The sequence below is a fragment of the Crotalus tigris genome, unplaced genomic scaffold (genome assembly GCF_016545835.1).
Source record: "Crotalus tigris isolate CLP2741 ecotype Arizona unplaced genomic scaffold, ASM1654583v1 scf7180000017903.3850313, whole genome shotgun sequence".
NCBI classification, from domain to species: Eukaryota; Metazoa; Chordata; class Lepidosauria; order Squamata; family Viperidae; genus Crotalus; species Crotalus tigris.
Window position 1 is genome coordinate 1,638,090 of NW_024096713.1, and position 25,972 is coordinate 1,664,061.

The 25,972-nt window shown below is 37.2% G+C and overlaps 1 protein-coding gene across 3 annotated transcripts in view; it reads right to left on the bottom strand.

The window, feature by feature from the left end:
* Positions 1–20,367, bottom strand: part of RTN4 (reticulon 4) — a 40,425-nt gene extending 20,058 nt beyond the window's left edge. The window contains exons 1-3 of one of the 3 annotated variants that reach the window (XM_039344341.1): positions 19,578–20,367; positions 6,996–7,052; positions 3,692–6,037 (exon numbers count right to left, since the gene is read on the bottom strand). In XM_039344341.1, the coding sequence (XP_039200275.1) occupies positions 3,692–6,037; positions 6,996–7,052; positions 19,578–20,112 (2,938 nt within the window). In that variant the 5' untranslated portion in view covers positions 20,113–20,367. The remainder of the gene's footprint in view (positions 1–3,691; positions 6,038–6,995; positions 7,053–19,577) is intronic. The other 2 variants (XM_039344342.1, XM_039344343.1) reach the window with 2 other exon arrangements.
* Positions 20,368–25,972: the final 5,605 nt, after the last annotated feature.

A 25,972-nucleotide genomic window follows, 5' to 3' on the forward strand; every position in this document is an offset into this window, starting at 1 on the left:
AATCCTTTTTTTAAAGCATACATAGGCACTTAACAGAAATCAGACATTAAAATGGTATCATGGAACAATTTAGAGAACCTGCATGATGTTTTCTGGTGAATTCATAGGACTTTTCACCTAATGCACATGCACCATAGGGCTTAGCAATGGAAAATTTTACATTGTGGCAAAAAAAATCAATGCAACAACAGAAATAGGTAGAAGTCCCTGCTGAACAGGAAGTAGGAAAGGATTGTGCATAGACAAAATACCTTCAAAATACCTACAATAATTTCTTGAGGCAACTGGCCTACAGAGTAACATCTACGTTTTTAAATATCAAGACATCTTCTGAAAAACTTTTCTTATTGTTTTATTCTAATTAGATTCTAATTCAAGTTTTTTTCCCTAAATCTGCTGTATGCTACCCAGTCACTCTTGGCGAAATGGGCATAACAGCAGCCTTTGGTTAGTTTCAGCACATTCAATAGTTGCAACCTTTTTGGATCAAGGAGACAATGACTACACTAATTCATGCCATTGTCATGTTCTGATTATACAATTGCAATTTGTTTTATATGGGTTGCCCTTGACAAAGCTACAGATAGTATAGAATGCAACTGCCTGCTTATGGCTGATAGAAACCAGTATAGCAAAGTGATATTGATATTGTGAGGGGTGCACTGGTTGCAAATTAGTACTAAAGCCAAGTTAAAGTTCAGGTAAAATCCTACAACATCCTTATGGCACCAATTGTAACTATGTCAAATTCTAGATAAATTTTCCAGCCCAATATATCACGCTGAAAAGACATGCTACATATTCTTACCCCCTAACCTTCTTGGTTGCATTCCCCTTACCTTGGAATAGCTTGTCCAAGGTTAGGATGATTCCTCCTTTATTATTATTTAAAAAAAAACTAGTAGAGACTGAAGAGCATCCTTTTCCATATAGTCTCTGAAGGACACAGTGCTACATAAAGTTTGGTGACAGCCGACAGCAGAAGCCCTGGGGTATGTGTCTGTGAGAGAGAGCTAGTAGGCTGACCAATGTAATGCAATTCAGGAAAAACAGCATTCCCCCCTAAAATTAAATTGGTTCCAACCTTGCTCTGGTTTAGAAAGGCCATTAAAAGACAGCTATTACAGGAGACCTTGTGGGGAAATGGTATGTTTTTTTTCCACATTAAATTTTAATTTTCTCTGGCAAATGAAATGGTCATAGTGGCATATTTTTCCTTTGTTTTCATTTTTACTATAATAATAATAATAATAATAGTAGTAGTAGTAGTAATAGTAGTAGTAGTAGTAGTAGTAGTGGTAGTAGTAGTAGTAAAGTTGCAAGGGACCTTGGAGATCATCTAGTCCAACTCCCTGCTCAGGCAGGAAACCCTATACCATTTCGGACAAAGGGCTGTCCAGTCTCTTCTTAAAAACCTCCAGTTTGTAATCCAGGTTACATGTTGAAGAGTTGTAGAATCTCAAATGAGCACGTTGTATCTAAGGCAGGGGTTCCCAACTAGGGGTACGAGATGATGTTTCAGGGGATGCAAAAACTTAGGTTTTCAAAATTACAGTGTATATGCATAATTCGTTGCCATTATTTTGAACTTTTATAAGGGGTGTGAGAATATATCTGAAGCGTTCTAGGGGTGCAGGGTACAGAAAAGGTTGAGAACCACTGATCTAAGGTATGTTGTTACTAATATTTAGAAAGTTGCATAAAATGTGTTTAAATAAAAATTTAAAAAACAGGACCTTGCCACACAGTAAGACTAGCACTCAGACTTATATAGTGCTTCATAGTGCTTTACAGCTCTCTCTAAGTGGTTTTACAGAGTCAGCATATTGCCCCCAACAATCTGGGTCCTCATTTTACCAACTCCAGAAGAATGGAAGGCTGAGTCAAACTTGAGCCACTCAGAATTGAACTCCTAGAGTGAGCAGTGAGTACTGTACTACATTCTAATCATTCTGCCACAACGGCACTTAATAAGGCACATGAAAATGCAGAACCTGTTCTATCTGTTCTGCTGAAAAGCTGTACATCAGCTGTATCATGAGAATATTTCATCTTGTTATGTATATGCATGTGTTTTAAAGATTTTTAAAGCCACCTGAAAGGGCTTGTATTCTAAAAGGCAAGATATAGCTGGCTTTAATAACAGATGTAAAAGAGTACTTAACTTGATATTGTTTCACAGTATACCATATTGTGTAGCTGTGGTTTTCATTTTATATTGCTTAATGCTAAGATAAGTTCTGAATTTCATGTTGGATGAGGAACCAAATAGCCAACAAAATAAAATGTGTAATGCCATCAATTCTATTCACATCTAAAAATGTCAAAAGATGGTTGTTTCTTCAATTTATGGAATGATCCTAATTCTGTAACTTTACTCAACAGTTGCCCTAATCAGCATATTTAGGCAATTCTTACAGATCATCCCAGATCTTTATGATAATGCTGATAAATACACACCCAAAGGAAGGGCTGCTGGAAAATATAAAATTAAAAAAACTCCAGGTCTCGAACTTAATATAATGTATAATCCTCAGGATAACTGTCTAAATTGCACATTAGCAAATACACCCTTCTTGTTAACTAAATTACCCTCTTGTTAGAAACAAATCTCATATAGACTGTTGGGTACAATTTGTAATGGATACAATTTCCAACTACAAGCCATACACATGAATTGCTGAATGTAACAACTTTTCTCCCATTCTTTATTTTTCCATTATATGCATTTAGAGTCTATAAACTAAAAAGATCCATTTAGCAAGCAATCAAATATTTATTATGAACATAAATATCATTAGTCTGAATACCCTCAAACTAATGATATTTCCATTTTACAAATTTCTCAAAACCTCTTCCAAAATAAGATCTAATAGAAGCAAATTCTTGAACATAAGAAATGAACAAATAAGGCTAAAAAAAAGGCTAATCTTACTAAACCATCATCTTTACCCTTTACTTATAAAATGCCCCAAAGTTTTATTTTAGTTAAGCTTCAGTACTCTCTTATTTCTGCTTTTCCAACTGTGAGGTACTTTTTCTGAAACAAAACAATCAGGCCTGTATAAGTATGCCAGACAAAGCCACACAGTACCTATAAAGACCTTAACAATAGCTGTTTTAAATCTTTTCCTTCTTATTCCAAACCAAAGGTCTTGCCTTTTGCACTGCCACTACATATCATTTCTCTAATGAACTACTCAACATGATATGAAAAATGGAAGAGCTAAATACACTATATCAAAATGAGATTGCAATAAATAGGCCAGAAGCTTCAATAATAAATATAATGAAATGTAGCTGCATTTGAGCACTGCACTAACGCCCACCAGCATCTCAATAAATTCAGATTTAAAACTCACATAATTCCCTGTAAGAATATTGGGATTTCAGGTACCAGAATTTCCAGCCATTATACTCAAGCAGAATTCTGGAAGTTGGAAGCATGCAGAGAGAATCAAGCTGGGAAAAGTTCACAAAGACAGTTTAAACTGCAGCATCTACTTTCTGCTATGATCAAGATGAAACTTAAATTAAAATGGATATTTATCTTCAGAACAATGGCAAGCAAAGAACATTAAATAGTTTTCTCAGAAGAGTTGTATAATATGAATACAAATACGACAGAAACATAACATGCAGAAGAAATGTAAATAGTTAATGATATGCAAAAGAAGTTAAAGCAAATTACCTGAAGGCTCACTCAGCTTTGATGAAAACATAGAAAGGGATTTCTCCTTTTCTTTAATTGAAACATCTTGGCTCTCAGCTTCCTTTCTTACACTGACTACTTTTTTCTCTGAGGGCAAAGGAGTAACATCAGTTGGAAGAAAATGCTCCTTGGCTGCTTCATGTACGTCTCTGTTCAGGTCTTCAGAAGATTTTTCCAAAGAAGGATCCTGCTCTTCAAATTTGATATGTATGTTTTTTAGAGACAAGTCCTGTGCTACTTCTTGGTAAGCAGGTGGTATCAGCTCAGCTTGAAGAGATTCATAAAGTTTTTTACTTTCATTCTCCTTTAATGTATCTTCAGTACTTCTCATCAGCTTGTCAACTTGATAAGGGACTGTGCCATCTGCCTCTGGAGAGGACTGTACAGGCAGCACAATTTTCTCTTTCACGATGGGTTCCTTAAAAACAGAAAACCCATCAGTATACACACCAAGTTCTTCCATACGTTGCTGTGGAGTCTTTTCTTTCTTAACTAGATCTGCAGCCTCTGCTTCCAAACACCAAGTAGTTGGTTCATTTTTTGAAGTTTCCAGTTGAGGCTGGAATGACTCCAAGTATGGTTCAGTAAGAGAAAATTGTACTTCTTTATATGTCTCTTTCTGGCCTCCATTTGGTATAATATTGGTAGTTGTTTCAAATAATGATCCTTTCACAGGTTCTTCTTTCTGCACAAGACTAATTTCTGGTTGACCACTAAATGAATAGCTTTTGTCAGATGGCAATGAGGACCTTTCAAGATGCTCACTGTATTCCGGCACAGGCTGTGATACATACTCTGTGATGTTCGCTTTCGAATAATCTGTGAACTCTGATGAAGATACTTTGGTCTCTTTAACTAAATCACATGCAATTGATATATATGAAGTATCTAAATCTTCTAGAGGCGGGTTACTCTCATTGTCAGGTTTCTTAGCAGCTTCAACCATGACTTCTTTTGCCTGGATTACTAGTACATTTGTTGCTTCCTGATAAGATGGAGGCTTCTCAGATTTCTGTATTACATTCTCATAATCATTCTCATATTCATCATCAGCAGTGAAAGTTTCAAGAGGGGATATTTCAAGCTGCACAAGAGACCCTCCAACCACAGCAGAGTTTGCAGTTAATGGTGCTTCCATAACAATATCTGGTAAGATAGGGGATGGAGATGCTTCAGACCCTCCTTCAAAGGAAGGGCAGAGCTGTACAGCAACATTCAAAGACTCTTGTGTTGACTCAGATGCTTGAACCAAATCAATCTTTGTTTCATAAGCAATCTTGGGACTAATTACATCATGAAGTTCATTCTCAAAAGCTTCTTGAACCAAATCTGGAGTTAGACCTTCAGGGACATTAGTGTCAGAGACCTTCTTCAACAAAATCTCTTCTTTCTTTGAATCAACTTTCTGTTCTTGGCCACTTGTCAAATCAATATGGGTACTGCCAAATTGGTCCATCATTTCTGCTATCTTTTTCTCATCTGTTTTATTTTCATATGCCTTTTCTTCTGTTAGAGGGAGAGATGTAATTATGTTGTTCTCAATTTTCTCTGATGATTCAAATTCTGTACAAGTAATGTAAGACTGTGAAGATTCCTTTGAGGCTTCTGGAGTGTTGGGGAAAGAAATATCTTCATTACTGCTTTCATTCTCCTTTTCAATGATTTTGTGGGTAGGCAGAGCCTTAGCTTCCTCAACGTATTGGTCTGCAATACTTCCTAATTTATTGTCTATCTCATTTTCAGATACATCCTTAAAATTACTACTTTCATTACTAACCCAGGAGAGTTCAAAAGGCTTTAAATCTGCATATTCATCTCTTGAATAATGATTATCAACTAAAGTTATATTTTCACCATGATCATAGATAGCATGCTTTCCCTCTTCAAGACACTCTTTTTTATCTTGCTCTACAAATAATTCAACAGGTGATTCTAGAGACAAATCCTGTTGGCATATGGATAATTCTTCTGTATCGGGAATTCTTTTAGCATCCAATGGTTCCTTAGTCTGAAATAGGCAGAATGAATGATCCCCAGCATATGAAGATTTTACATTTGCAAATTCATTGCCATCATCTGCAAGGAATGGGTTTTGTGCAGTTTGGGTAGTAAGTTTAAACACATCACTTCCAATTTGACTGTAACTATGTTTTGCAGATAGTTCATCTGATAATGTATCAAGAGCTGCATACTCTTTAAAAGGATTGACTGAAAGAGTAGAGAGGGAGGGAAGAGAAGCAGTAGCATCAAGAGAGGCAGCAGCAAAATCTTCTTGCCTGGCTGAGCATGCATGACCCAGTTGTTCTTGCAAGTCCATACCTTTGTCTGTGGCCGTGGACAGAAAGGACAGTTAGCAGCAATGCAAGCAACCTCAAAAGTTAAAGCAATGCTAATGACATGTTCCAAAACAATGGCTAGCCCAAATCTTATTGTAGAATGATTAACAGAAGAAGCATGCAAGATTAAGAAAATAGAATCAAAGTTAATGAAGCTGTGAACACTATGCAAAATAATAAACACTTGGAAGAATTCAGAACAGTACTAAGTGTAAAAGCTTCATAACACAGACATGAGTAGTGATTCTTTCTCTTAATCCTCCCCTTTTTTTAAAAAAAGTTGTCAATATATAAATACTATCTCTGAACAATAATTCAGAGACTGGCTAGTGGATAACCCTGCTTTTTCTGTTATGTGTATTATATTAGCTATGTTCAGTACTAATCAGCTTCAGGGGAAATCTTATTCAGCATTAACCAGAATAAGTACTAACAATGTGAAAAGCAAACCCTAGGAAAGAGAAAATTAATGCTAAGGAAATGGAAGAAAAAACACAAGCCTATAGCATATTTTCAGTTTTAAAAACTGGTAACCTTTGCACTTGTACTAGTCCATATAACATAACTGAAAAAAGGGGAAAAAAACTTACTACAATTATAGTAACAAGCAGTACTAACACTAATATGTCATTAATTCTACATAGTTAATGCTAATTATGTCAGCAACAGGAACTACATTAAAAACAGCTTATCAGTACCTAAATCATCTTGTAGAGAAGGGTCCAAGAATTCACAAAATGTGGTTTGAATTTAAAAGCATTCACTCCGAATTTTTATTTTATGTCATTAAAAAAAAAACAAAGTTATGTTTATTAAATTTAGAAGATTTAACATTCTTGGATCCAAACCAAATTTTAGTAAATACACAAAGATGCTATTAGTGGGAAGGGAATATACAAAGGACACTGGGCGTACTCTAATGCAAAAGGCTAGCTGAAATGACTTGCCTGCAGAAGAATGCATCAGAGGTTCAGATGCAACAGGAAGAGCAAAAAGTGTCTCATCTGAAAAACAAATACAGTATGACCTCAGCAGAAATAAGTATGGAAAACAAAATATTTTCAAAAAAAGAAATAAGGGAAGGAAATATTCAGTTTACAATCTTTAACAGATCTTTTACACAAGAGAAATGAAGGAAAAATGTGAATATGGAAGTTACATACTATGTCTCCAGTTTTGTACTACAAACAACATGCTCTATATCAGATGGAAGTGTAAATGATATCAATTATATAAGAGGGAGATCTGGGATCACCAGTCAGATAGAACTCTTACAAAGCACATTACATTAAACGAAATCAAATGTAGGCATTTTTAGAGTATCTAATGACTTCACAAAAGCAGATAAATATTTCAGTTCCTTTTACCAGTCACAAGGAGTTTTATGGGATGGAGTTGTACGTGCCTCTGGTAAGATATAAGGACTCCTAACTTTTACTAGCCTTCTACCTTTTCCAATTAATATGTAAATAACGTATTAAATAATAATTGAATCTCTGGTAAAATTAAATGCCATACTGAATTTAGCAATGTAAAATTTTAGGAATCACTGTGTTAGGAATCACTTGTTATTGAACAATCAAGAATGTCAATATAAAGTCAAGAAACTGCAAGATAAGCAAAATGCAATATGCTAGATTGAAATTTCATATCTGTAATGATGAATCCTTTTTCTTCTTTCACAAATCTAGCAAATTCTTGCTGCATTTTCATTTAATTCAACATTTTAATAGTAATATACAACAATGCTGAAGGATTTACACTGAATCAAATAGTAAAACAACATCAATTCAGATACTGAAAAGAAAAATCAGTTTTTCTCCAGATTTTAGTTCACATCTTTGAACAATTCTGACAAGCAACTATTTCACAAATAGAATGCTGAAGAAATACAAGAGTGCATACTAGTTTGGATAACTCAATGCAGTCCTTTGATTCAGTGTCAAAGCAGCTTCAATTTCCAAATCAATTTTTAAAAAATTATGCATATATAAAAGTTCTTCCACACTATCAAATCAATTTAGACAAATTTGATTCAATCCAACTACTCAATTTTATTTGGAAAGTCAAATCCATTCATATACTGTATTTAATTGAACTGTCTTCTAATCCAAGAATAGATACTATTAGAGGCATATAGATATAAAACAGAGATTCTCTGGATTCGGTATGGGCACCTCACTATGACTTTCATGAGTTCCTTGGAGAAGTGTACCATTCAGACCACAAAAGGCATGACTTGTTTTGGATCTGATTGCTACATTGCTTTATGCTTTCCAAGATACACCTGTTAACTATTTGCATTAAGGTAAAATAAATTTGATCTTTAAAAACTATTTAGAAACCAGACCATTTTTAAGCGAGGCAAGGCATATTATTACTGAATACCAATAAAGGTAACATAAGCCCACTAAGTACTTTTGTAAATGGTTTGCTGCCAGAAGTTAGTACAAATAAAATACCTGAAGATCTCTGTAGTGCAGTGGCAACAGAAAAAATTGAAGGAGCTACTGGCAGATCATTTTATGCAGTTATAAGTGGTCATAACTGTTGCCATATACCTGCTGGGAGTGTTTTGGCAACAAACCCTAAGATAATGTAGAGGAAATTCCTTTTGAACAGTTATTTTGATATTTAATATTCAATTGGAAAGTTTGGCTACATGTTCGCTATTGGATTTTGGACTGCTGCACATTAACTCCTGTATCCCTGAAGGTTATACTCATGATAAAAGGATCAACAATCTTATATGGGCTGCAGCCAGTGAGAATACAATTGACATGGTAATTAATTTGAACAAATGGCATGTCAGTGACTGCTTCTAGAAGCTGAAAGCTCTCAGTATTACCACAAGCATTACAGGTTGTCCTCAACTTATCACCACAATTAGAACGAGAACTTCCATCACTAAGCAATATGGTTAAGTGAATCATTCTGAATCATTACCTTGGAAACCAAACAAGCCATACCCTTTATGAGGTGGAGTGCCTTTTTTAGTCCAGTGTGGCAGCAATCTGTGGTCCTCTGTGGAATGAAGAGCTACTATTGCCTAAGTAGAGAAGCTACGCTGGCAGTATTTCCTTTTGTGAATAGTGGCAGTATTCTTAAAGCAGCTGCCTGGTTGCATAGGTTAAGTCTCATTGTTCTCACGTAATGCTGGAAAGGAATTCTAGGCCAACTAGGACAATCCTTTGCACTGCGGATGAGAGCTACAAGTGGGCGCTAGAAAATGTGATCAGGCTAGTGTTGTGGGTAGAGGGAGTGGCAGCAGAAGTAAATTTGGCCTGAATATTTATCATACAACCAGGGGAGGCTGGTTAATCCAACTGATAATAACTTAAAGGTTTCGATAAAGATGCTTAGGGAACAATTTAATATGTTGATGGCAGATCAGGTGGCTACCAATCTGTCTTATATGAGACATAATACTTTTTGTAATGCAAATAAGCCTGGGAGGTGGTTGGCTTATCAGTTACGAAACAGAAAGCTAGGATTATAGAGAAAGTAAAATATAAAGGTACTGAGGTTTTTCAGCAAAATTTGATTAAAAAGAGTTTTTTAGATTTTTATACAAAATTATATTCAAGTGACAATATAAAGGGATTGGATATAGATAAATATTTACAATCAGCACATTTTCCTAAACTTTCTGAGGAACAAAAAAATGGGATGAATTGTTTAATTACTGTGGAGGAAATTGGTTTAGCTATTAAGCAGTTAAAGGTGGGAAAGTCTCCAGGAACAGATGGATTGACGTCGAGGTACTACAAGATTTTATCTGAAGAAATGATGGAGCCATTAAAGGAGCTTTTTAATAGTATTTTGTTGGGAGCACAAGTTCCTCCTTCTTGGAAAAGAGCTTTTATATCACTGATTCCGAAGGAGGATCAAGATCTCACAGAGCCCAAGAATTATAGGCCAATATCATTGTTAAATGTTGATTATAAGATTTTCACTAAAATTTTGGCAAATAGATTAATGCAGGTCATGAAGGATTTGATTCATAGTGATCAATCAGGATTTATAACAGGGCGATATATGAAATATAATGTAAGACAAATCATAAACTTAATTGAGTATTTGGATAAGAATAATCAGATTCCTGTGGCTTTTATATTTTTGGATGCTGAAAAAGCCTTTGATCAACTAGATTGGCAATTTTTATTTTCATTGGTAGAGAAAATGAATTTTGGGGATAAGTTTTTATATGCACTTAAAGCTATATATCAGCAACAATCTGCACAAATTGTTGTAAATGGGGGATTGACAGACTTTCAATATTGAAAAAGGGACAAGACAAGGATGCCCATTATCTCCATTGTTATTTGTTTAACGTAACTGGTTTTTTTCTATATTGTGTTACTTTGAATATTATGGTTTTAGTTTTTAATGCATTTCCAAGGTCAATTTTGACTTTTTTAGTACCACATGATATGAGGCTATGACATAAAAGTATTGTTATTGGTTAGGAATTTAAGTAAATCCTATTGCTAGAAAGGCTAACCTAATGGGGATCAAAAAAGAGAAAGGTACCACTCCAACTACATATTTCAAGGAATAGAGAAACACACAAATGTTGCTCCATTATTGCAGTAGAAAGTTGCTCTTTTTTATTCCCTAAACACATTTACATTCTTGTTTCTGCTTATAGTTGTTTCATTCAACTCCACAGATTCTGAACTAAAATATTTTTTACTCTCTTACACATATTATGTGCTACTTCTTTTAGAAGAGCAGCTGAAAAACATTTGTTTTAAAAATAACTATTTCTCCATGTCATTAATGGTTTATGTTATATTGAACACTCCCTTCATACATAACATTTTGTACAATACACTTTTAAAATATCAGCTCTTATTTTGGAATTTTCCCTCAATTTCTAAAAACCAAATTTTATTTAGCTTTTGATTTCTTAATATTTAATTAAGCAAAGGAACTAATTCTAGTTTTATTCTGAGCAGTCATCCCTATGCTTATTCAACAGAAGGATCTGGTAGTGAAAATAAAGAAGCACATTATGAAATGATTTTAAGTAAATGTAGTTATAGTTCTTCCTTAGGCAGTGAATCCAGATGAGTTACTCTTTGTCAGTCCTAAGAAGAATCACTCTGAAAATCTTGCCACTAAAACTCAGTCAGGAATAACTTGGGAGTCCACACTTCAAGTTGCTAAGTAACTTATCATTAGAATAAAATATTACCATTTGTTATTGCACTATGGCTTGAAAATATATACTAAAACATGTCTACATACAGATTTTATTACTTTATATTACTGTGTAATTTTTTATAGTTTTAACTACTGCATTACTACGAGAAAGTTTTTGAAGAAATATAAAACAAGCAGTTAGACAGAATGTTGGGAACAACTGGTAAGCATTATATATCAATTAGACCAATGGTTCTCACCTTTTCTATACTATGGACCTCCTTTAAATACCTTTTGTTGCCACAGCCTCCCCCTAAGACTTAACTAAAGATTTAAATCACAATATTTCTTCAAGCCTTCACAGACCTCCTGTGATGACATCATGCACCCCCAGGGGTCCGCAGACCACAAGTTGAGAACCACTGGAGTAGACCACTGTTGAAAGAAGTACACATAAAAAACTTGTCTTTCTACATTCATTTTTCTTTGAATTTTGCAAATCAGTTTGCCAATTAAAAAGGGAAGAATACCTGGACAAAAGTGCAAACAAGCATGAATATATGCTAAAAATATATCCAAATGAACTGCATCCACAAAGGTTTGCAAAATTAAATGGGTTATACAGAACTACAAACATAAACTAGTATCTTAGAATGTGCAAAAGCAAATTTTAATGAATTCATATTTAAAAAAACAGACCCCTAAATGATTTACCAAAATAAGAAATTCTTATAATAGGTAAGTTTCCCAAAACTTAATAATCTACAAATTTTAACATCATCTGACAGGTTTTTGCACTGCTGTAGTATCACGTGCAATTTAAATAGGATCAATTCCCCAAAGGAAGATATTCCCAAAATATTGTTTGAGAGTCACTAATAGATCAGAGAAAAGGTACTACTTCACTTTAAAAATTAAAAAGTTTTAAGCATGTAATAAGATATTTAAAATATCTATTGATGCTATCATTATGTCTCTTCTTCAGCCCAGACAAAACAACTCAGAAGTATAAGCAAACTGAAACACGGATGGGTTTGTGACAGGCATGCAACCTGCCATGACGTGCCTGCTAGGTATGAAATGTTAGCTGCCTAAATATACTTCTAGGCAAGCAAATCACCCACAATCAAAAGCCTTCAGCTTCCAAGGATAAGAGCTCATCATCAAAAATTGGATCTTAACATATCCTATGAAAACATTTCTCTTAACATATCCTATGAAAACATTTCTCTCAATTTCGAAATGATCTCTTCCTTCTCTCATGTTGTGATACTGAGGAAGCTACACTCAGGAGCAGGACAAGTGTCTAATTCCAGAAGGTCTTGTCCACATGTCTTACTGCCTTTATGGGCATCTGCAACCCAACCACCTTTATTTCAGTGGGAAAGGTTTGTTTTTTGAAAGCAACAGCTCAACTCACTGAACAAGTACTTTTTATACCTAACAGGCAGACCATCAGTTGTTGAGAATAGGAGAGCATACAAGTTTTGCTATCATATATTAGACTCTTCTGAAATAAATCAGAAAACATTATCTTCTCCTTTCACTTTCTACTTTTATATACTATTTCGGCAAGTTGAGCATTCTTGCCATTGTTTTACTGTAAAAGCTAGTTTTATTGTATATTTTTACAGCATTTGGAATGTTTTCCCTCCAAAGGTTAGAGGACAATGCGCTCCTCCCTTCTTTTGCTTAGAAAGCTCCCTTCTTGCTGTTTGTTCACGCTGCTTATGAGTGGCTAATTGCTTCCTCTTTCCAGAGTCCTAGCTATCATGCCAATACTGAGATCATCAAATATGTAAGTTTAGTTTGAGGTACAGGGTGAAAAACTAAATGCTGCAAATTTCTTTAATGAAGTATATTCACTGGTTGAATATATGCTCATAAAAATCTTACTACATGTAATTAGCTTCTCCCACAGGACTTAATAACGGTTATGTTGTAAACTTCTATACTTCTTGTGGAGAGGAAGGAACTGAAAAGATTTGATGTTTATGTCAGTAGCACTACATGACCCAGTATCCAACTGTGATTTCCTCCCAATTTTAGACATTGTTGCACCACTATATGAACTTGCATTCTCAACCAAAAGTTTAACAGATTTCAAGACAAGTGTCTGCTATTGCTTGCTTTAAGAAATCACTGGGAATATACCGAAGAAGTGGCAAGAAGTTGCATAAATTTAAATATTACTATAGCATAATATAGTTGCTACAGAAACTGATGTAACGGTTCATTTGTGTATGAGAAATATCAAAATAGTATTTTTTTAAAATGCAAAGTATGAGGAAATTTAGGAAAGCTATTCTGCTCACCCTAATTATACAATGAATTGTCAATAATTATAGACTTAATGCAGGGGAGCATTGTAACAACTTTGAAAGATGACTAAAAAGATAATCTTGAAAATATGTGTATGTTGTTGAGTTACTGAAGTTTCCGTATGTGACCATTCTACCATACCCACAATTTAGGGAAATACTGATCTTATTTTATGCCTTCTTGTACTGTAATTTGTAAAGCTCATTACATATTATATCCTAGAGAATGTGAGATTGATACAATTGGCAAATTGCCATGTAAATTTCATGAAATGCTATTGTTTATGGAAAATTAACATTATCTTTCAATTGATACAAAATTAAGGTTAATGTTGGATACAATCTTCAAAATAAGTGTTCTGTTACACATTTAGAAGGATTATATAAAATCATATTAACAAAGTCTAAAGAACTCTATTAAAAATATAAAAGTACAAACTTCTGTGTCTATCCATAAACCAAATTTACAAGGACTGATCTTAGATTTACTGCCTCCAAATACTATGCATAATAAATACAATGTTAACTCTGTACTAGAATTTCATATTTACATATAACATAGTCAATAATCTTGTCCAAAAAGGCAGACTCTTAGAACATATAAAGTACCATTTTGCTATCCACCCCTATTATGCCAAGGTTAGACACAGGGCATAGAAAAACTGTTGTATATTTTAACAAATGTGTTTAGTGTAGCCAAGAAATGATATTGGGAATTCTTGAGTGTAATCCTTTATTGAAATTATCAATGAAGCCCTAAGGCAGCTGTGTAATATTGTTTTTAAAATGATTTCTTCAATTCTTTCCATAAAGATGGCTAGAGAAATATATTAATTTCTTAATGTGCACAGCCCATATTTATTATTCATGATGAACATCCTGCAATTATCTTTCACATAAACTTCCACTCTTGCAAACATTTACATTATCGTAAAAGACAGCTTAAAAATAAGCCTACAAATATTTATTACTCCATTTGACCAGCCATTACAGAAAAAATATTGTGTAATTTGGAAAAATTGAATGAAGAAATAAAATCTGGGACTGTAAAATTTGCAATGAAAAGTTAGAACTCTTATATAATATTTAATTTTACACATACACTATATTTATTAGATCAGCATATAGATCTTTTCAATGGCTTTTGGGACAGATGGCTTTTGGGACAAACTCAAAAGACTGGAATGCTATGATAAAACTCAAAAGTATCTTCAACAAAATATTAGGTTTCTTCTTGCTTTTTTGTCAATTTTGGAGACATCCAGTGTTTGGAAATGTTAGTGTTGTGCCATATTTTTTCCACTTGTTGATGATGACTGTCTTCACTGTATATATCCAATGCCTTGGAAATATTTTTGTACCATTTTCCTGACTGATACTTTTCAACAATGAGGTCCCTTTGATGCTTTGTAAGTTCTTTACAGACCATGGCTTTTGCTGTAATTGTTGAATAAATGTCAAAAAAATCCTAGTAGAACCACTGAAGTTTATATGGGTTTGATCAGATTCTCTTTAATTGATGGCAGGTGTGTGCTGCCTACTATTTAACTTCAGTTTGAATGAGATTGGTTAATTCCAAACACAGCCACATCCCTACTTATGGGGGGGGGAGGAATCACATTATTGTAAATTTTTTATTTTTATTTTCCCCTAAAACAGAGGTTCTCAACCTTTTTAATGCCGCGACCGTCGTAAGTCGAGGACTACTCAACTGGTGCAGCACCGTTTGCAGAATGGCAGAATGGGACTTTTGGCGGGCTCACCAGGGCAGAGACAGCCTGGACAATTCCTATTGGCTTTTGAAAGCCAATAGAATTAGACTCTATTCAAGAGAGTCTATTCTATTGGCTTTCAAAAGCCAATAGAATAAAAGGGAGTAGCACAGCTAAGGAAAAGGGGAAAACAAAATGGCGGACTGCGTTATTTGGCGACCCCCCCTGAAATGGTCGTTCAACCCAAATGGGGTCCCGACCCACAGGTTGAGAACCACTGCCCTAAAAGATGTTAGTTTTTCAATTGTATTGTATAATTTATATGTTATATTAAAAGTGGAAAATTTCTGAAAACGTGGTATGTAGACTTTTTATATATACTGTATATAGTAGCAAAGAGACATGCATTTGGTGGAAAACCAAAATAACAATAAATGGTATAAATTAAACAAAAGTAATAGAAACTGATTCTACCTCCATAAATGTAGAAGAAAAAAAATAGTTGAATTTTGGAGAGAAAAACATACAGATCTCAGGCTGTAATTTTCCCTGTCCATAGCATCGTTCAGGGATACCTTGGAAAGAGCCTTGTCAGAAAGTCAAGTGAAACAGTTCATTTTGAAAATCTTCCGATCAGGAATATATTGAGAAATTCTGTGAGATTATGAGGTGGAAGCTTTCAAACAAAGGTTAAAAATATCCTGTAAAAGGAAGCTTCTCTTGGGATTAATTTTCTAGAAACTGGAGCTTCAGCTTTGCATCCTCAGGAACAAATGAAAGGAAGTCAGCAAAGCTTGACCTATATAGCTATGAGAGATTCTCAATAGCAAGCTCTATACACAAATATCTAAAAAACATTATCAAAACAATTAAAATCAAATTATTTGCAGATTCCAGGGCTAATCTGCATATTTGCTATCAACCATTGAAAGACCAGTACAAAATTCATATGGATTTGTATAGTAATAACTATTTTGCAATTGTGGACATTATATATATATCAAGGAAAAAAATCCTCACCTAAAACTCAATAGTTGCTACAGAAACGTTCAACTGTCCCAGGAGAATACAGTCTTATGAGAGCAGAGCACCTATGTTATCCAACACATTGAATTTGCTAGTTAGATAGCAATTAAAGCCTTCAAGAGAATGAAAGCTTTTCCCTCCAAAGCTATTCCAAGATTACTAATATTGTTTTTCACTACATTGCAAGTTATACTTCCAAATATTTCTTGTTAATGAACTAAAAGAATATTTTCTATTTGCTTTGAATTTGAAGTAGCTTGTTTTCTCTCTTACATTTTGGTTCCCAGAATATTTCTCATCCTAATACATTCACAAAATAACATAAGATTTATCCTTACAAATTGTTCTATCATAATGAAAATATGACTCGTAAAAAGCATTAGCTCAAATCCCCAATTTTAAATGTATAGGGGAAGTGTAATAAAATTATCTGACCAAAATTGTACAAAGGAAAGCCTGTTGTATGACAGACTTAATCCTCACTGATAGTTGGAACTGACAACTGAGAAGCTGTATAAGCATGCTTCTATCTTCATTTAAATCAAGGTGAGTGTGACTATTTGTCTCAGCAAGTGACATCTGGTCAATGTTATCTGAAATCTAAGCTGGATTATGTCTGATGAATACCTAATTCTTGAACAGGTGACCACCGAAAAATACAAGGGTGGAGGCTAAATAGAGAAGTAAAATATAATCTTAGCATATTAAGCCATTTATATACTATTTCCAAGAATCTACATGGATATGAAATTATAAAGATCAAAGTTGGTTCAAAGGAAATATCTTGCCTAACCGTTTGACATATTTTCAACACAGCTCAAAAAAGTTGCTATTCCCTTAAGCAGCTAAAGAATCTGACAACTTCCATTCATATTTACAAATACAGATTTTTATTCAGCTTTCCACTACTATATAGAAAAATCTGCAACAAATATTTATGTTATCAGTATATTTGCTACTGTGTTTCATTTCAGGGTGTCAAGTTTATAACTAAGAGAAGTTAATTTCATTTGTAACTGAACTTGAAATTATGCAATTCCTATTCAGTGGTTTGAGATTTTAATAACTATAGTGCTACAAATACACATAGTATGCCTTAAAAACTATACTTTAAAACAAGTATTTTGCAATTATATGATTTTTGATCATTGAAGACTTCTAAACAAAAACATATGTCTATCATTTTTAAAATGATTTTAGGCTATTATTATATAACTATTAATTCTTGCTCAATTTAATTGCTAGTATTTAACACTTATTTTGGAAGTTTCTTCCATTTGTTAATAGTGTCACAGTATGGTATGCTTTTTGATGTTCACATGTACATATTTATATTCTATTTTGTATCTTATCTGTTGGGCGTTCTGCTTTTGCTCCAATCTAGGAGCATGTTTTGCAGGCAGACCTCACATACTGTGAACACTATAAATTCAAAATTTTGTGGCTGACAAAGAGTTAGTGGGAGACTAGTATAGCTATTTCAGGTTCATTTGCCCTCATCAGCTAGTCACACCCTTCAGGGATTCGAACCTGGGCAGCTTGCATGTTAGGCAGCTGTATTACCCTTTTGAGCCACAGGTTCCCCCTTACTTCTGTCAGCAGAAACCAGGGAGGATATATATCTTATCTGTTGGGTGAGGCACCCGGTCTACCAAATATCTATTTGTATAGGTTTTTTAATTAAATTTGCTAATACAAAAGCATCTTTTAAAGAAACAAAGAAAATACTGCATAGTGGTCTGTTTACGGCCAAGATAATGATAAAAAATAGGCTAATTTACTAGCTTTTTATACAGAAAGGGAAGTTCTCATTTCACATACTGCTTGCTATAGGAGAATTAGAGCCATCATTCACTGATTCTTAATCCAGTGTATGGGCAGAGAAGGTGGGCTTTCAGTAACAATAGTCTGGTGAAGCCTGAAGCTTCAGTCAGCCTGCAAAACCTTCCCCCTTGCAGAGCTACATACAGTAGCCTACACAGGACAGTAAGAACCGACTTCACATACAGACTTAAAAAAAAGTTTTCTAGAATCTATAAAGATCATCTAATCCAAGGGTGAAGGGGGGAGGGAGAAGGAGAAATAAGAATTAAAAAATAAGAATTAGAATTAAGAAATAAGAATTAAAAAAGAATTGGGGGGGATTCAGCCTTTTTCAGTTGTGATCATTAAAATGGTTAAGCATCAAAACGTGGGGGGGGGGAAGCAATTACTCCACCTTCCCTCTTTGTGAGCATTCTTCCAGCATGCTGGATTACATCACTGTGGCAGACAGAACTAGTCCTATAACATCCTTATTGTTTTCTACAACACTGGCATATACATTCCTGAAGACTGCATACATTATCTCTGGTAGGAAAAATGTTAACGGACTCTAGACACAAAGGAAAAGCTGCCATTTGGTGTAATAAATAAGAATTACAACAGCCTATAACTATACTTCAAGCAGAACAGTAACATATACCAGCAAATCTCCCTTGCATGAGACTGCTTTGACAAAGCACACTGCATGCCACAAAGTCTCCTGCCACACCCATCTTCTCACTGCAGAATCTCCACAATACAAACCTTAATACACTTCCAGCAAATAATCTATAAACCTCACAACATCCTATCCAAATTCCAAGATTCCTTTTAAAAAAGGTCTCTTCTCCTTCTCAGAGGATCCTTCCTAGGTAACTACCAGAACAGAGTTATGACCCACTTCCAATTTCTACTAATTCCTTGCATGGTCACAAGCTTAAACCACATACCTAATAACTACTTGACCCCCCCCCCCAAATCTTTACACCCACAAAGCATGCTTCCCCTTTTTTCTTTCCTTTCAGATCTCTTATCTTTCTCCACTTCTTAAACCCTTTTCTGAATCATACTGCTACCAATCCACCCTCATTTTACAAGCTGCTTTGCCCAGTTCGACTGACGGCGACGATCCCCTCTGCCCCAACACACAAAGAAAACGGTACTTGCAAAGACCACCTCCCCGATACTCACATCCCCGGCCGTTTTCTTTCAAAGTCCTTTATTCCCACCGCACGTATTTCAGGGCCTTGTAAAGCCACGCCAACTTACTTACTGGGTCCCCGCCCTGTACGCGCACACACACAATTTGGCCTCAAGCGCCTTACACGACCATCCCTTCATCACAAAGCCCCCCCAGCCACGCCCCTCGGACATCTTCCGGGAATGCTTTCCACCAGCTGGCGCTCCTCCAGATACGTTGGGCTGCCTTTCTTAGCGGGCTAGACTGTGCGGGGCGATGCCGAAAGGGGCACCAGCGTCCGGAAGCCGCCTCTGGACCGCTTGCCCGCCGTCCACTCACCGGGAGAGCCTGGGGCGGCGCCCTTCTTGGCGACCGAGGGCTCCTCTCGCTTGGGTGGCAGCGGGGCGCTCCGGGGAGGGATGGCGGGTGCGCGGGGCTCTTCCCAGTGCGGAGGTGGCGGCGGGGCGCTGCGCGGGGGCTCCCTTTCCTTCTCCCCCGTAGGGGCGTCCTTGGAGGCGGCAGCGACAGGGCTGGTGCTGGTGGAGACACCGGGGGGAGTGACCCAAGCGGGCTGGGGAAATGGGGGCGGGCTGGGCGGCTGCTCCCCCGAGGCACCCCGATCCACCAGCGGTGGGGAGGAGGTGGGCGCCGGAGGGGCCGGAGGCGCAGCGGCGGGCTTCCTCTCCCTCACTTCCAGCTGCTCGTCATCCAGCTCTTCTTCGTCGTCGTCCTCATCGTCGTCGTCCTCCTCTTCCTCGTTCTCCGGGTCCCTCACAAACTGGTACTGGAAAAGGGGCTGCTGCGGTTGCCGCCGGTCCTGCTCTGGCGCAGCCGTGGTAGAAGAGATCAAGGGGGATTGGTCCGGGTCATCCATGTTGGTCTCCTCCGGGCTCTTTCCTCAGGAACAATGAGCGAGCGATAACAACTGCCGAGCGATAAAAAGCAGAGGGGGAAAAGGGTTGGAGCTTGGCGCGCGAGGATGGGCGGAGGCGAAGGAGGAGAGAGCCAGGCAAGGCGGGCGGCTGCGCAGCCACGGCCGCTGAGAGAGACGCTGCTGCTGCTGCGATGCCGCGCCAAACACGCCGCTGCCACCTCCACGCCCTACTGAGTCATCAAAGGCGGTTACAGGCGCGCGCGCAAAGTTGCAAGTTCTGCGCGAGGAGCGGAGAAGGCACGCCCGGTTCCCTTCGCCCCACCCTCTCTGCCTCCAGCCTACCCGAACAGAGAAAGATAACGAGTGGGCCAATGGGAGGAGAGAACTGCAGTTCCTGGAGGAGGAAGCCCTGCCCGCTTTTCTTGTCTACTCTATTATTTGGCAAAGAAAAGCGTTTGGATTGGGCGAGATGAGGGTAGTGTTGCTGGTAGGATATAGTGGTAAGGTGGAAGACGGAAGTTCGGCGCCGGGCTCGGAAGGGTTCTACGCGTTCACAGTTGCACGCGGGGTGGGGTGGGGTGGGGGAGCAGGAAGAATTTGGAGACTGCACCTGCAAGCCAGAGCCAGCTGTATTCATTTGCAGTTTTGCCCTCACTCGTGAGTGCTTCACGAGGTACCATAAAGCTAAAGGAGCTCTTAGATACATGCTTATTAAACAGTTAACACCATATCGCAGAGTCATGCTTGAACAAAAAAAATTACGACTCAGAAGTAACGCTGTGTGTATCTTAAGTGTACAGGTAGTCCTTGACCTATGACCACAATTGAGCCCAACATTTATGTTGCTAAGTGTTGACGTTTGTTAAGTGAGTTTTGCCGCATTTTACGACTCTTCTTGTCACAGTTCTTAAGTGAATCACTGGAGTTAAGTTAGTAACATGTTTGGTAAGTGAACTGGCTTCCCCATAGAGTGCTCGTCAGAAGACCACAAAAGGTGATCATATAACCCCAGGACTGCAATTGTCATAAATATGAGTCACTTGCCAAGCATCTGAATTTTGATCACGTGACCATGGGGATACTGCAAAGGTCAATAAGTGTGGAAATGGTCATAAGTCCTTTTTTATAGTGCCTTGCTTTGTAACTTTGAACAGTCACTAAATGAGCTGTTGAAGGTCAAGGGCTTGTAGTCACTTTGTGACCGAGGCTACATGCTGATGGGCAAATATGATTATTGTTAAAATTTAGTGGACTCCCTTTAGATCAGTGTATCTCAAATTTGGCAACTTTTAAGATGTGGAATTCTGGAAGTTGAAATTCACACATCTTAAAAGTTGCCAAGTTTGAGAAATACACCTTTAGACTGAGGCCTTCCAGAGCTTTCAGTCTGAAACTTTAACAGATGAGGTTGAAATTGTGCTGAGGCAGAAGGTTTCCTATGAACTGAAGATTTCACCAAAGCAATATGAATCAAACTGTTTTAATCCATTCTTTATATTCAACTAATATTTGTTGTATAACATGAGAAGCTGCATTAACTCAGATGAGCCAAGATATTATCTTATATTCCAAGTTTAAAGTGTTGATTTTAGCATAACTTGCAAAAATATTAAAAATTACAATAGCATTTGTGCTGAATTCATCTTTTTCCAGTATACATTTAGTAGCACCAGAGGCTATGACATAAAGAGTTGGTTATCTTTCTATTCCAAAGTGGACTTTCCACCTTGAAAATGTCTGTCACAAGGGACATAGGAACCTGCACTGAATGTTGGAGCTCAACAGTGCAAAGCTGCAGATTTATCATAAGGAAGTATATTCTATTAAACTCAATGGAACCAACTTTATAAATACAAAAATAAAGCAGTTTAGGGCCAGGTACCATTAATATGCTGGCATATTTCTCCATAACAGGGATACTCTGAATCTGGATATACTGATAAATTGCTGATAAATCAAATCTGACAGGATTAAAAACCTTATGAGTGAGTGGAGCCAAGTTATGGGAAATGAGAAATCTGTTCTATACTTACTATAGCTTACTATAATCCCACAGAAGGAATAGATACATATTTTAAAATACTCTTAAGTTATTGTCACTGGCAGTGCAAGTAAACTTTGGGCCTATGAGTAGTATCAGCTTTAGCTGGTTGGTTGCACTTTTTTAAGCAGATTGTCTAGCTACAGTTGTCTTTGTGGGTAAATAGATTTGAAGTTCTGTGATTCTGTGTGTTCCTGGTTTTAATGCTTCACCTCTAGATACCTGCATAATAACTTAATTACTAAAATTGAAACTTTTCTGTGAGTTCAACTGTTTGGGGTATTGTCACTTTATGATTACCATAGGCTGGCTTCTCAGCAATACTTCCCACTTTTGACCTATTTCTTCCCATCCCCCTAAATACATTATTTAGATGCCTATTGAAATTTCATCTTTGTACTCAGGCTATTCTAGTATGAATGAGGGAGGCATCCTTTTTAATTTTTCTCCTGTGCATTTTTAATATATGTATCTTCTACTAAAGATTAACTGCTTTAGTTTATGTTTTAAAATTGGTAAACTGTGATCCTTGTGGAAAAGGTATATAAATATTTAAGTATATAAATAAGAATGAAAATTTGAATGAAGAAACATGAAAAGTCAAGTGTTAACCAGTGGCTTAAAATAATCAGTGCTAAACACGTTTACAAATGGTACTATACTCTTATCACATAAGATGAAATACATCTCCTCTCATGTTGGAGAAAGAGTTAAGTTATAAAGCATGTAGATTAGCAATTATAGGTAAAAGAATTTCCTAAAATATCTCAAATGATATATATTTGATGTTTCAATTTATTTAATGATTTTATCTATTTCTTAAAATTCAAAATTGGATCTTTCACAAAAAAAATATATTGTTATTATGTTACAGATTCCAAACAGTGTTCATGGTATACAAGCTATTTGAATGCATTGCTGGTCTGCCTGAGCCTAGTGTTCTCAGAAAAACTGCCCCATCATGCCAATGAGTCAGAAGCAATGCTAAGCAATACTTTATTTTATTGGCTTTCTAGCTGCTGGGAATGCTTTAATTAGTATTTCTGCATTGCGTAGAGTTGGATTTGATAGCAAAATGGCCATATTCCTTGAAACCTGGTTTCCATTTTGGCAGGAGCTTTTTTTAGAGAGGCAATGGTAAGGGGAAGTTGTAAGCTAAATATGGTCTTTGAAATTATAAAATGAATCATTAGGACTACTAGATGTGGGCTGTAAAAGTCTGGATTACAACTAGATGTCAATAAATTGTAACCTAAAGTTGCTATTACCTAATAGTTGCCCAAATTTTTCCTATGTAAATCTGATAGGCATGCCTACATTTAAATTCAAAATAGTAACATTTAGCTGTCAAAACAATCCCAAAAACTACTGACATATTTTGAGGGTTTTTGTTAGTGAGACATTGGATTCAATGGATGAACAATTGACATAAAAATTGTATTGCCATAGGAAGTAAAGAGAAGAAAGAGGGCAGGGAAATAAATTAACATTCCGCTCCTGAATCTTTGAGAATTTTTTTTTAAAAAACCTCAGCATTTTGATCTTCTGTGAGTAAATGAGACCTTTAGTCTATCCATAATAATTTCTAGAGAAATGTGCTATTTGAAGATCTTTGTTGTGATACAGATTAGGACAGCTACTTCTTCAACAATCATTTAACAATGATACTGAAAATAAATACATTATTACCACTATTCCTCTGTCAGGCCCCAAAGAAATGTATCCTCATTTATTTTAGCTTTGTAGCTTTCTTTGTTGCCTGCCATTCTGTTGGGAGGGGGGAGCCTTTGAGGACGCTTTGCACTGTCTACTTTGTTGCCTTGTTGCCCTTCCCCCCCCAGGGGATGGAATGTCTCACCCTTATCTGAGAGATGGTTTGTGCCTGGAGCCAAAAGAAATCGAAAGCAAGAGAGACCTTGAAGAGCCCGCAGAAAAGGCCAGTTACCAAAACACGATGCCACCCCTGGCTGTCACTAGCCCCTAATAAAAGTTTCCTTTTGAGACACTGCTTGTTTCAAGAGTTCTGCTTTCTTGGGTGGCTTAGCTGAGGTAGGTCCTTACATAAGGTGAGATCTGCATAGTGCCCAGTCTGGAGAGGCAGCTGTCCTACCGAGGTGGGTCGCAATCAACATGCCCCTTCCTAACGGGGATATGGAAGAGGGTGCACTGGAGAGCTGGAGCGGAGATGTCCTGGGGAAGGAACTTCCAGGGACATGGGAATAGCAGAACCTGTTGCAGAAGGCGACCGAGCCAAGTGGTCCCTCGGGGTTGGAACGAAAGAGGACTGGGAAGGAAAGTTTCCGAAAGTAACTCTCACACAAGGTGGAGGAAAGAAGAAGGTAAAGAAGAAAGCTCCAGAGCTGGCCCCTCCTGAAAGGGGACTGGTGGATCCAAATTCTGAGATGATGAAAGTCATCTTAACGCACACAATGGAATACATGCAAGAATCCTTCAAGGAACTGAAAGCCCAGCTGAAAGACCCATCAGAATTGGAGGGAGAAGTAGAATAGGAAGCGGAGGAAGAAGAGTTGGCGGTGCCTGAGACGGCGGCGGTGGCAGCAGCCCCCTCCCCCTGCTGTAGTGGCACAACAGGCCAGACCACCCCAAAGACCCAGAGCGGCCACACCCCAACCAACAGAGGTGAAGCCAATTCCATTGTGGGTGAAATTTGATGGAAATCCCAAAAGATTGGGGTTCTTCCTGGCCCAAGTGTTCACATACATGCAGATATATGGAAGAACACTACCTACAGATGGAGAGAAAGTCATAGTGGGTGGCTTAGCTGAGGTAGGTCCTTACATTCTCCTTGGAAGTGATAAAAGAAAATGACAACAATACTGATATTGACTCAGCATAATAGGTCCAGCTTCTGAGTGCATTCATTGGCCTGATGAAAGCTGGCAAACTGTTTAGAAAATGTAGCTTCTGAGTGCAGGAATTGGACTGATTAGTATCTCTGCTACATTTTCTAAACAGTTTGCCAGCTCTCACCAGGCCAATGAATGCCTTAACTGTTGTTGCTAATAAGTTGTTTTACACTTTGCTTTCCACCACAATCCTGCATTGTTGCTTACTGTTCATGGATGTTATTATTAAAAGAGAAGCAAATATTCAATGGCCTGGATCCTAAGATAAGGAGTTTCTAAAAAAAAAAATCCTATCTTTCTTGACTTACCCACCAGAGTCCAGCAAAAATCCTATGCTGAGCTTCAGTTGGGAGTAATTAGAATGGAACATTCAGCAGAAGAAGAATCAGCCCACACAGGACTTGGTTCCTAAAATTTTAACTTAAGGAAGTTGATGCTCATCCCTCAGTTTTCAGGATAGCTGCTGAGGGAAGAAAGGAAACAAAACAGGATGGAGATTAGACAATGGGGTAAAAGCTGTGCAGAGAAAGAAAAGCCCTGCTTAAGCTTTGCAAAAGGGTTAAAATCAGCAGGTAAGTAGCCTTCCCAAGGAATGACTAATCTCTGCATTCACACTTTGAGAGAGCAGCTCTGTGGTCTTTTGCTCCTCAAACTGCTCCTTTATGATCAATAGTTATTTCTACTCTTCTCAGGAAGGTATGGGGATTGTCTCCATTTACCCTGCCCTAGAATCTTTGGGGAGTGTCCAAGATGTTCACAAGGAGGGAATCAAAGAAATCAAGATGGTAGTCATAATCATGCAGTCAAAGCCCCACCCTTTCGTTACATGTGTCAAGATGGAGCTTTAATTGCATGGCTATGGCCACTGTCCTGATGTTTTTGTACCTCTGCAGACACCCTCCTCTCCCAACCCACCCCCCCGAGAGCATTAGGGCATGTAAGAGAGTTATTA